Genomic DNA, 12,308 nt, shown 5'->3' on the forward strand with positions numbered 1-12,308 from the left:
ATTCTCAAAAATTCTCAAAAAATCATTTTTATCTGTATGTAAAATTATTTCATATTTTTCTACACCCGATTCATCCCTCAGTTTGGGAAAGTATGTTCAGTTGATACTGTCATGATTTTTTGTCCAATCACACTGTTTAGATAAAGACGGCAACCTAAATTCTGGAATGCAAATACTACCGTGCCACCTGCAAGACCCTCATGTGTAGTCAAGGTCGTTAAAAAAAACCCACCCTCATCGTTATATTTCCCCGTCTGTAACTTAAGTCTGTACAGGGACTTTCTATACTAAAGTATCAGAGAGCTTAAAATGTTGTTTTCGACAATCTTTGGAAAAGCAGGGACTTTCACCCTGGTTTAAGCCGGGGTCACAGAGTTTAGATCAATTTATACCCCCAGTTTAGGCAACGATTTGTAGATCATTGTGTTGTTAGACCCCGTTCACACTAGGACATTTTTATCAATTTAAACTAGACCGGTTCACTTAAGATCGGTTTAAGGGCTAATGTGAACACATTGAATCGATCTTCAATCGGTCTAAACTAAAACACCAAAAGAGGTAGTTTAGTTTGAATCGATCTTAAGTAAACCGATCTTATTTTAGATGTGAACGCAGAGATCGGTTTAAATTAGTACGATTGAATCGAAAATAACGTATGCGCATGTATAGCGGCAAAACTATCTCAGAGGTTCGTTGTTTAACTCATATTTCTCTGTTAAAAGACCTTTAAAACAAACTGTAAACATGTTGTCTTCGCCATAGCATAGATTTGCGAAATCTGTATCTTCTTTTCTTATGTTGAATTTTTTTTCTTTGCAGGAACCGCAGTATTTCAGGCATCGTGTTGTAGCTTCGTTGCTACAGTTATTTTTTTTTTCAAAATTAAAGAAAACTGCAATAACACTAGTATCAAAATTTTAAATTGTGATTCAATAGAAACAATAACTTTATCCAAATTTTTTTCTCCAAGTGTGTGTATCAGTGTATCAGCACATGAATTTGATAAATCAGTTCTATTTATACACATGGTTTACAGTTTTACGGGCAAAAAGGTTAGATCGATTGCGTTTTTAATTGTAGTGTGAACGCAGTGGTCCATATTAGACCGATAGAGATCGATATGATTAAAGATAATGTGAACGCTAACTGGTTTTATTTAGATCGATTCAAATTAGATCGATAAAAAAAATTGCTAGTGTGAACAGGGTCTAAGATCGTCTAAGTCTAGGCTTCACAGACTACCCTAATCCTCGGTTTAGGATAGATCTCCAACTTACGTGTAACGAATTACATATACTAGTATCAAATCATAGATACTAAGATAGTCTCGGGATAATCAAAGTGTGAATTTAAATCAGTTGGCTGAAAAATTTTGGAATAAACATATATATCGAATAAAGGTCTATTCGAATAATTCAAATATCAGTTAGTGACGTTAATAGGTCAATGTTTTGGGTTAAATCCGGGAAATAATATTCCGATTGTCCAGGTAATATCAAAGACAATATGTGTTTTAGAATAATAATAAATAAGCTTTATTTTGAGTCGGCAAGGTATACAACAGAGACAAACATAAGCTCTAATGAGAAGTTTTAACCGACAGAAAGAAAAAAAATATCGGATTTAAAAAAAATATAATATGAAAGTGTCTTTTAAAAATGCCAGTGCTTTCAGAAAACTTGAGAGGAAAATTGGGGTCACGGGACTCGTTTACTGAAGTTACCGAAAACCAATAGAAAAATTTAATATTATAAATTCCTGTTAAAATTGTTATATTCAGTTTCTAATTATCCCTTCCCCTTTTATGTTTAGTTTGAATAATACAAACATAAATAATATGAAGATAAAACACAAAGTTGTCATTATTTAGATGAGCAGTCTTAATTGCATGTACTGATTTTGTGTCATGGATGGATACGCCATATTCGTTGGTTTTTTTCTTGTTTGGTGGTGGTGGTGGTGGTGGTGGTGGTGGTGGTGGTGGTGGTGGTGGTTGGGGGGGGGGGGGGGGCTATATAACTGCTTGAAAAACAAGGTTCGCCTAACAAGGTATGGTATTATGCTATATATAAAATAGCGACTCGAACTTGCCATTGGTTGTCTTACCAATACTTATTTTTTATCTGTTCAGGTCATTCAAAATGATTTGACCGAAGCATGGTTTGCATTGATTTCACTTCAACATTGTTTCAGAATTATTCTTTACCTGCGAGTATAAAACATCAATTATAATCGACACTTCCAAATGTCCTGAAAGTTTCTCGATCTGGTTCCCTCTAAAAGAAGTTTTAAAAAAAAGGATATCTTAAAAAGTCTCAATCTGTAGTTAGCGCATGTCTATTCAACTGAAGAGATTTTGCTTTTGCTTTATTATTCCAAGAGTTCTGTGGCGATAATAAACCGACGCATTGTTTTCTTGAACTTTACTATATACTAGTAGTTGCATTGTTTATATGATTTTGCTATACATGATCCTAATTACAGAAACCTTTCATACTAGTATTACATCTCTAAATAAAGTTTATCGACAGGTTGTAGGTATCCCATGGGCACCAATTTCGCCCCTTTGATAGCAGACTTGTTCTTATACAGATATGAATCAAAGTTTGTTGTTAAACCAAGTGAAGAGCCGTCTAAATTACATTTAATTGATTAATTCAACAACAGATATATCGTTATCTTGATGATATTCTTTGTTAAATTCAAGAATTTTCGAAATGCAGTAACGGCGAATTTTACCCAAAGGAACTTACTTGAATTACATGTATATCAAATGTAAACGATTATAACTGTCATGCATTTCCTAGATTAAGATATTTCAGTTTTTCATAGGAAACTCAACACTAAAATTTCCGAGAAAAGAGACGATTTCCCCTATGTTATAAGATGATGTTACTTTGGTACCTCTGCTGTTAGGTTTTGGATTTCAATGTCAATGAACATAATCTTTGTAATACTGTAGTGGCGGATCCAAAAGGGAGTGGTTCTGGGGGTTGAATCCCTCCTTTTTTTTTTACGATCAATGCATTTGAATGGGGACATGTGGTTGGAACAACCCACTCTAACCTGCGTTTGGACCTCCCGTTTTAAAATGATCGGATCCGCACAATCATTAAGTCAGGAATTTCGTAACAACAAATTACTTTAAAAAATACTAAATTGTTCCATAGGTATAAAGATTTGGTTTGGAAGTTTGGTTGCACCTGCATGTAGAAAACTTATTTTTTAACGGAATAGCACATCCTTTTTTTACGGAGATGTTGTTTACCGATCTTGGAAGTTTGGATACGATCTGGGTAAACCTATTGATCCATTAAATAAACTTGTTCCAAAATGTAACCAATTCTACACCATTTTGAACATAAATCAGGCCGGCCTTTTAGTTTTCTCGTTTGAATTTTTAAATATATTAGTCATTTCGGGGCTTTTTAATTTATGGCACGGGTTTTACTCATTCAAGGCTGAAGGTCGTACGGTGGCATTTTAGCTGTTAATTTCTGTGTCATTTTGGTCTCTTTTTGAGAGTTGTCTCATTGGCAAGCATATCGCATCTTCTTATTTTTTATATTTAAACTACAGAAAAGAGAATAATGGAGTGCTTATGTATAACGAATATGGAGATTAATATTAAGATAAAGAATGCCTTCAAATTAAAGAATAAACAATGAAGACATGACCGACGCTTCTACAGTTAGCCAAACGAAGTCCCCCAAATATATAGCTTTAAGAAATCACTTTATATAAAAGAAGAAGAAGTTTTATTTCCATTAAATGAGCTCATAAGGAGAATTATACAATATCTAAAGACATTAATAAGACACTAACAAAAGCGTATAACATCACCAAACATGTTAAATATATCGGATAACTAATATACTTCATCTGTAAAATGTCAAATGATTCTTATGGTATATCATTCAGTTCATAAAAAACAAGGAAATATGTGGTTTAGTGTTTGTTTGAGACTTAACTATTTTCGAGAATTAAGAATATTATCAGATGGCAGGGATTTGGGTAACCTCTAGCTGGGGACTCATGTCATATACCATTCAATTCATCTTGATATGACAAACAAGAAAATATATTGTTAGGGGTAGGGATTTCAATCATTTACCGTTTAAGATTTTTATTGAACATCATTGAATTGTAGGGGTTTGAGATGACACCGGGGACTCAATCTTGATATTATCAATAAGAAAATATATTCTTAGGGGTTTGGAGGGGGAGATCAACCATTCACAATAACTTGAAAAGAACAGGGATGGATATGACCCCTGTAAACTTAATAAACACATTTGTTTTGTATTGTAGAACGTTTTCCATTCTTTAATTTCTCCATATCTTTTTCGGTTTTTGTATTGAAAAATAATATTCGAGGTAGAAGATCCATGTCATTAGAAACCTTGTGATCATTGCGTACCCAATACGGTCCAATGACCATTACTGAATACCCAGATAGTCCAATGATCATTACTGAATACCCAGATGGTCCAATGATCATTACTGAATACCCAGATGGTCCAATGACCATTACTGAATACCCAGATGGTCCAATGATCATTACTGAATACCCAGATGGTCCAATGACCATTACTGAATACCCAGATGGTCCAATGATCATTACTGAATACCCAGATGGTCCAATGATCATTACTGAATACCTAGATGGTCCAATGATCATTATTGAATACCCAGATGGTCCAATGATCATTACTGAATACCCAGATGGTCCAATGATCATTACTGAATACCCAGATGCATCTTATCACGTGCTGCTCTCAAGTCAATCATTTAAACATAAACATATTTTATTTTAAATCCATAAAGGTATAAAGTAAATTTCATTTTTCTCTGTGCCTCAAAGTTCCCCTTATCAGACCCAAACCCACAAGCAAAACCTCAAATGCAGACCCCAACGCACACACTAAACCCCAAATGTACCACTTGACATCTTACGATGATGCAAGTCTAGCATACTGTAGAACCTTAATTAAATATGACAAGTGCTTTCTATGAACTACCGTGGACAAGTCCAGGGACGAGAAATCGCAAAGAGGAAGGAATAAGAACTGAACAAAGACTAAATATTATCAAATTCTTCCAAGATAATATACAGAAGACACATATACAGGTCATATAGTGACTGCAATACTGAGATTTAACTATTCAAATTTCTGAACAGATGTTACAAATAAAAAAAGAAAAAAACAAAACAGTTGGTTAAATACATATGAATAATATCTATAAAATTCTTCCTAGTTAACTATAAATATCGATCTCCGAGTTGATAAATATGAAGACCATGCGATTAAAAACACGGTAAGTTACCCAAAGACCAGGAGAAAGGAGTAAAAACCTTCTCATATAAAACACGGTAAGTTACCAAAAGACCAGGAGAAAGGAGTAAAACCTTCTCATATAAAACACGGTTAGTAACCAAAAGACCAGGAGAAAGGAGTAAAATCGTATCATATAAAACACGGTAAGTTAACCAAAGACCATACAGGAGAAAGGAAAAGAACATTTTCATATAAAACACGGTTAGTAACCCAGAGACCAGGAGAACGGAGTAAATCCTTCTCATAAAACACGGTTAGAAACCCAAAGACCTGGAGAAAGAAGTACAAACTTCTCATATGAAACAAGGTAAGGCAACCAAAGACCAGGAGAAAGGAGAAGAACATTCTCATATAAAACACGGTTAGTCACCCAAAGACCAGGAGAACGGAGTAAAACCTTCTTATAAAAATACGGTTAGAAACCCAAAAGACCTGGAGAAAGGAGTACAAACTTCTCATATGAAACAAGGTAAGTCAACCAAAGACCAGGAGAAAGGAGAAGAACATTCTCATATAAAACGCAGTACGTAACCCATATACCAGGAGAAAGGAGTAAAATCTTCTCATATGAAACATGGTTAGTAAACTAAAGAACAGGGAAAAAGCTAAATTCTGTATGTATGTGCCTGTCCCAAACCAGGAGCCTGTAATTCTGTGGTTGTCGTTTGTTGATGTAATACATATTTGTTTTTCGTTCATTTTTTGTACATAAAATAGTCCGTTAGTTTTCTCGTTTGAATTGTTTTACATTTGTCATTTCGAGGCATTTTATAGCTGACTATGCGGTATAGGCTTTGCTCATTGATGAAGGCCGTACGGTGACTTATAGTTGTTAATTTCTGTGTCATTTTGGTCTCTCGTGGAGAGTGGTCTCTTTGGCAATCATAACACACATTCCTTTTTGTATTAAACTTTCTCATGTTAAACATGTTAAGTATAAAACCCAAAGAATAAGAGAAACATGAGACAGGAGTAAAATCTTCCTTTTCATATTAAACTTTCTCATGTTAAACATGTTAAGTATAAAAACCCAAAGAATAAGAGAAACAAAACATGAGACAGGAGTAAAATCTTCCTTTTCATATTAAACTTTCTCATGTTAAACATGTTAAGTATAAAAACCCAAAGAATAAGAGAAACATAAGACAGGAGTAAAATCTTCCTTTTCATATTAAACTTTCTCATGTTAAACATGTTAAGTATAAAAACCCAAAGAATAAGAGAAACAAAACATGAGACAGGAGTAAAATCTTCCTTTTCATATTAAACTTTCTCATGTTAAACATGTTAAGTATAAAAACCCAAAGAATAAGAGAAACATAAGACAGGAGTAAAATCTTCCTTTTCATATTAAACTTTCTCATGTTAAACATGTTAAGTATAAAAACCCAAAGAATAAGAGAAACACGAGACAGGAGTAAAATCTTCTCATATATAACACGGTAAATCCTTCTCATGTTCAAGAATTGTAACACAATTTGCATGGTTTCAATTTAAAAATTAATAATATTATAACAAATCATGATAGTATTCTAATAATATGTTTTTCCCTTTTCAGAGGAATTCTACGAATTCTGTCTTTTCTATGCATATTGTTTACTGTGGTGTTTTATTCACATTTTCGCGAGTTTCTCAACAGTTTGTCTTCTACAAACGACATCAATTATTATCACCGGTCTCATGTACATGTATGTCAGCAGCGATCTGTTAATGTGGCTTTCCTTAAAGTTCACAAAACAGGTGGCACCACTGTCAGTAATATATTACTACGATATGGAGATTCACGTGGATTAAACATTGCTTTACCAAAACTAAATAGTCCAAAATGGAATTATCTTGGATTTAATACAATTTTACAGAGAGACAGGATTTTCCCAATTCCACCAACTGAAACATACAATATATTATGTAACCATGCTATTTACAGTAGAAATAGCTTTAGGGAACTACTAGGAGCGGATGTGGTTAACATAGGAATAATTCGAGAACCTGTTTCACAATTTGTCTCTGCAGCACATTTCTTTGGATTGTTAAGAGAATTACAGTTCAAACTTAAAATTAAAAACAAAAGTGAATTAATCTCAAAGTTTTCAAAAAATCCCAATTTATGTCCAGATTTATTAAAGATTTACATGCACAATAGGATGTCGTTTGACTTTGGACTTGAAGCGAAAGACTTTGATAATGAGACAGCTATTGACGAATTCCTAAGGTCACTGGACAAAGATTTTGCTCTCGTTATAGTGACAGAATACTTTGACGAATCGTTGGTACTCCTAAAACGAATTCTATGTATGAACTTAAAAGATATATTATATATACCACTGAATGTTAACACAAGGAAGAAACGAGAACCAATTATAGTGTCCGAGGAAGACAAGTTCAACATCCGGCAATATAACCATGCCGACCTCAAACTGTATCAGTATTTTAAAGATGAATTAATTAAACAACTTCAACAAAGTGGTAATAATATTAACAATGAAATTCAAAATTTTAAATCTATTCATAAATCCGTTATACATTTCTGTAATGAGAGAAAATCTGAGAAATTTTCTAATTCGAAAGTTTTTGAAATAGAAGAAACAATTTGGAACGACAATTTTACAGTAACAACAAGGGAATGTGAGATTATGATGGAATATGAATTTAAAACAGTAAAACGATTAACGAAAAAAGCAGAGGCAAAGTTTAAAATTTGGAAAAGGTAGCATTGCAGTGCCCCAACACAAACTACAAGCTTAGTTTAGATTAAATTTAAGATAACATTTCAGCAGTCCAATGCAACTCAGAGGAAAAGTATAGATTAACTTGATTTATCATAAAATATATGATATAGATATATAAGATGTGGAATGAGTGCCAATGAGACATCTCTCAATCCAAGTCACAATTTATAAAATTAAACAATTATAGGTCAAAGTACGATCTTCAACACGGTGCCTTGGCCCACACGGAACAGCAAGTTATAAAGGGCCCCAAAAATGACTAGTGTAAAACCATTCAAACGGGGAAAATAACGGTCTAGTCTATATTAAAAATAGAAACGCCAAACATATCAACAAACGAACACTACTGAACATCAGACTCCTGACTTCGAGGCAAACAATTGCACCGGGTTTAAACGTTTTCATAGGTACCAACATTCACCCTTATTTGAAACAATAGTGTGACATCACAACATAGAAAGACACACTATAATTCTATTACTTTTAAGGTGATTAAACCATTTATTTGAACTACTAACTGGTATATGAAAAAACTTTTTTAACCTGAATCTTTTTTAAACCTTATAGTGTGTAAAACTATCATACCAAGTACGAACGGACATACAAACATACAGTTATGATGAAATATATTCCATAATCTATTTACATCAATATATATTGTTGTAAATGATACCCCATTCACACAGTCAGTTCGCATGTCACCATATAAAGAGGAATAACTCTAATATATCTTCACATTTTACAATGGACAAGTGCAGCAAATAGACTTTTACCTGTTTATGTGAAAATTTTTAATACTATTTTTGAAAGCGGTATAGTACCAGAAACCTTGTCTCAGGATTATATATGCCATATATTTAAAAACAAGGGTGACCCTGCAGATGCTGGCAATTATAGAGGTATAACTATATTAAGTTGTTTTGGAAAATTATTTACCTGTATTCTCAATAATAGATTATTTAAGTATCTTGAAAGTTTAGGTTTGTTATGTGAAGAGCAAGCTGGTTTTATAAAGGGTTACAGTACTGTTGACCACATTTTTAATTTGAAATATCTAATTGATCTATACTTATTTAGAAGGGAAAAGTTATAATGTGCCTTTGTAGATTTTCAAAAAAACATTTGACTCGGTTAGTAGAGTTTTACTATGGCAAAAATTGATACGAAATGGTATTGATGGTAAAATGCTTATTGTTGTACAGAATCTGTAGGAAAATGCAAAATCATGCGTAAGAGATGGTAATAGTTTCTGTGAATATTTTGCTTCAAATGTAGGAGTCAGAACTTTGCTGAAATAATATTAAATATATAGCATAGAGTCAGTATCTTATGCAAGAATACTTAATGATCTAACAGAGTTCTTAGCACATGACAATGATGGTCTTAATGATGTATGCAATATTTCTCACTTTCTGTTTGATAATGATGATATTGAAGTTTACTTTAAATTGTATCTGTTACTATATGCAGATTATACTGTTATTTTTGCAATCTGCACTAAATGCTATGTTTTTTGTATTGTTTCAACCTCAAGACTGACTTTGTAAAGGAGTCTTATTTATCAATTAAAGATTTTAGTATAAGAAGAGCTATATGTAAAATGAGAATAAGACTAGTGCTCATGATCTTAGAATTGAGAAAGATAGATATAGTAAAAAATACATAGAGAGAACTCAACGTCTATGTCATCACTGCTTATCACATGAATCAAATTCTATTGAAGATGAGACCCATTTTACAGTAAATTGTCCATTATATAATGAACAGAGGAAATTATTATTTAATAAAGTTATCACTTTTTGTACTAATTTTGAAGAACTACCTAATGATAAGAAATATTTCTGGCTGTTCACAAATGAGCCTTTACCAACTCTCATGTGCCTAGGAAATTACATTATTAAAGGTTTAGAAATAAGATTCAGATGTAAACAAAATATATGAAATAATATAATTTTTTATTGTTATAAGATTTTATATAATAGTTAGATAAAACACATGTTGTGTTAGGCTCTGATCCTGTCCATAACGTTATAGTATGGTATTAGTTTTCTGTTTTGCTTTTTCCAATCATATTGTGTTGTAAAATGTTGCCCTATATGGGTTCTTGATTAGATTAATAAAATTCTTATCTTATCTTATCTTATTGTGAAACATGGAAACTCAAAGTCAATGTAGCTAAGACCAATGTTGTTATATTTTCAAAAAATAGACAGTGTTAGAATACTCAGTTTTTATAAAATAATGAACAAATAGCTGTTATAGAAGAGGGGGGCAAGGGGTTTCCAATAACAGCGAAACAGTAAATTGATTTGGCTTAAAACAGATAACAAGGAATTGAAAAGGGACAATAACAGATAACCGTAAATGAAAATTTAAAATCCGTACGGTACAGGACCAATCCAGTATATCTTATTATATAACTGGTTGTATGGACCTAGCTAGGCCTGAACAGAGACAGATATATATATATATAACATATATATATCCGTTCATCCTATATTGACTCTTAAAATTCAAGAGTCTATCTTAAATTGAGGGTATATTATATGGCCTTCCAAATACCGTTTCGATCCCTAACATCACTGAAGAGACATATATTGTCGAAATCTAGATCTGGTGTACAAAAAAATATTGACACCTTATGTTTGTGGCATAACATCTAAAACCACATGTTTATTGTTTTCTGTTTAGTATTAAATTTATATTAAGATCCATTTTGTTACATCTCGTGATCAATTTTATTTGGCAATCGCCAATAGCAGTCAGCATGCAGGGTTAAAGAACATCAGTTGTTCAACCTGTTAGTCAAATGCGTTTTGTTTAAATTAATATACTTTTGCACTTTTTTGGTCTTTTGGAAAATGTTGTTTGTGCTGTATTTAGACCCTTCTACAACAAAATTTGTTTTATATGCACACGTATAAAAATTGCGGTTTTTATCCAACGCAATGATAGGTTTGAACGTAGTTCTCAATTTAGACTCGTTTATATTTTTCGTTTGGGCTTGTATCATATTTTCCCTCCAGTTTATATGATCCGTTCATTCTATATTGACTCTTAAAATTCAAGAGTCTATCTTAAATTGAGGGTAAATTATATGGCCTTCCAAATACCGTTTCGATCCCTAACATCACTGAAGAGACATATATTGTCGAAATCTAGATCTGGTGTACAAAAAAATATTGACACCTTATGTTTGTGGCATAACATCTGGACCACACGTTTATTGTTTTCTGTTTAGTATTAAATTTATATTAAGATCCATTTTGTTACATCTCATGATCAATTTAATTTGGCAATCGCCAATGGCAGTCAGCAGGGTTAAAGAACATCAGTTGTTCAACCTGTTAGTCAAATGCGTTTTGTTTAAATTTACTTCTTCACTTTTTTGGTCTTTTGGAAAATGTTGTTTGTGCTGTATTTAGACCCTTCTACAACGAAATTTGTTTTACATGCACACGTATAAAAATTGCGGTTTTTACCCAACGCAATCATAGGTTTGAACGTAGTTTTCAATTTAGACTCGCTTATATATATATATATATATATATATATATATATATATATATATATATATATATATATATATATATATATATATATATATATATATTACTCGTCTAAACATCAAACAAACAATGTTAGGCAGCAACCATTTGATTTTCGGGGGGGCGGGGGGGGGGGGTGGCTGTGTTTTTTTTTGGAAAAAAAAGTTTGTTCCCAGATTTTGGAGAAAAAAATAATTTGTTTTAAATTCTGAGAAAAAAAAATGTTTGTTTCACCCTCAGCTGCCACTACATGTAATGCTAAAATTGAAAGAAAAAAATTGTTTTCGACTTGTCGCGAAAAAAATATATTGTTTTTCAAAAAAAAAAAAAGTTTGTACAGAAAATAAAACCATAGCCCCCCCCCCCCCCCCCCCCCGAATATCAAATGGTTGCTGCCTTAGATCTGTAAATTTGCTTTCGCAAATGTTTTGTTCTTCCCTCGCCAGGATTCGAACACGTGCTACTGTCACGATATCACAGTAGCATGGGTTCGTATCCCGGCGAGGGAAGAACAAAACATTTGCGAAAGCAAATTTACAGATCTAACATTGTTGGGTTGATGTTTAGACGAGTTGTATATATATATACATAATGTACACAGCCATGTATCACCACCACTGCTGGTGATCCGATAGATAAATCTGTTGTAGAGTTGTCACTGGCTCAGACGTACTTATATATATATTATATAT

General features: G+C 32.7%; 1 protein-coding gene across 1 annotated transcript; it reads left to right on the plus strand.

The window, feature by feature from the left end:
- Positions 1 to 5,226: 5,226 nt before the first annotated feature.
- On the plus strand, positions 5,227 to 10,201 carry LOC139529826 (galactosylceramide sulfotransferase-like). Its single transcript, XM_071325737.1, has 2 exons — positions 5,227 to 5,319; positions 6,898 to 10,201. Exons 1-2 carry the CDS (start codon positions 5,294 to 5,296, stop codon positions 8,048 to 8,050), a joined length of 1,179 nt encoding a protein of 392 aa, XP_071181838.1. The 5' UTR covers positions 5,227 to 5,293; the 3' UTR covers positions 8,051 to 10,201.
- Positions 10,202 to 12,308: the final 2,107 nt, after the last annotated feature.

Source organism: Mytilus edulis, chromosome 7, assembly GCF_963676685.1.
Source record: "Mytilus edulis chromosome 7, xbMytEdul2.2, whole genome shotgun sequence".
Classification (NCBI taxonomy): domain Eukaryota; kingdom Metazoa; phylum Mollusca; class Bivalvia; order Mytilida; family Mytilidae; genus Mytilus; species Mytilus edulis.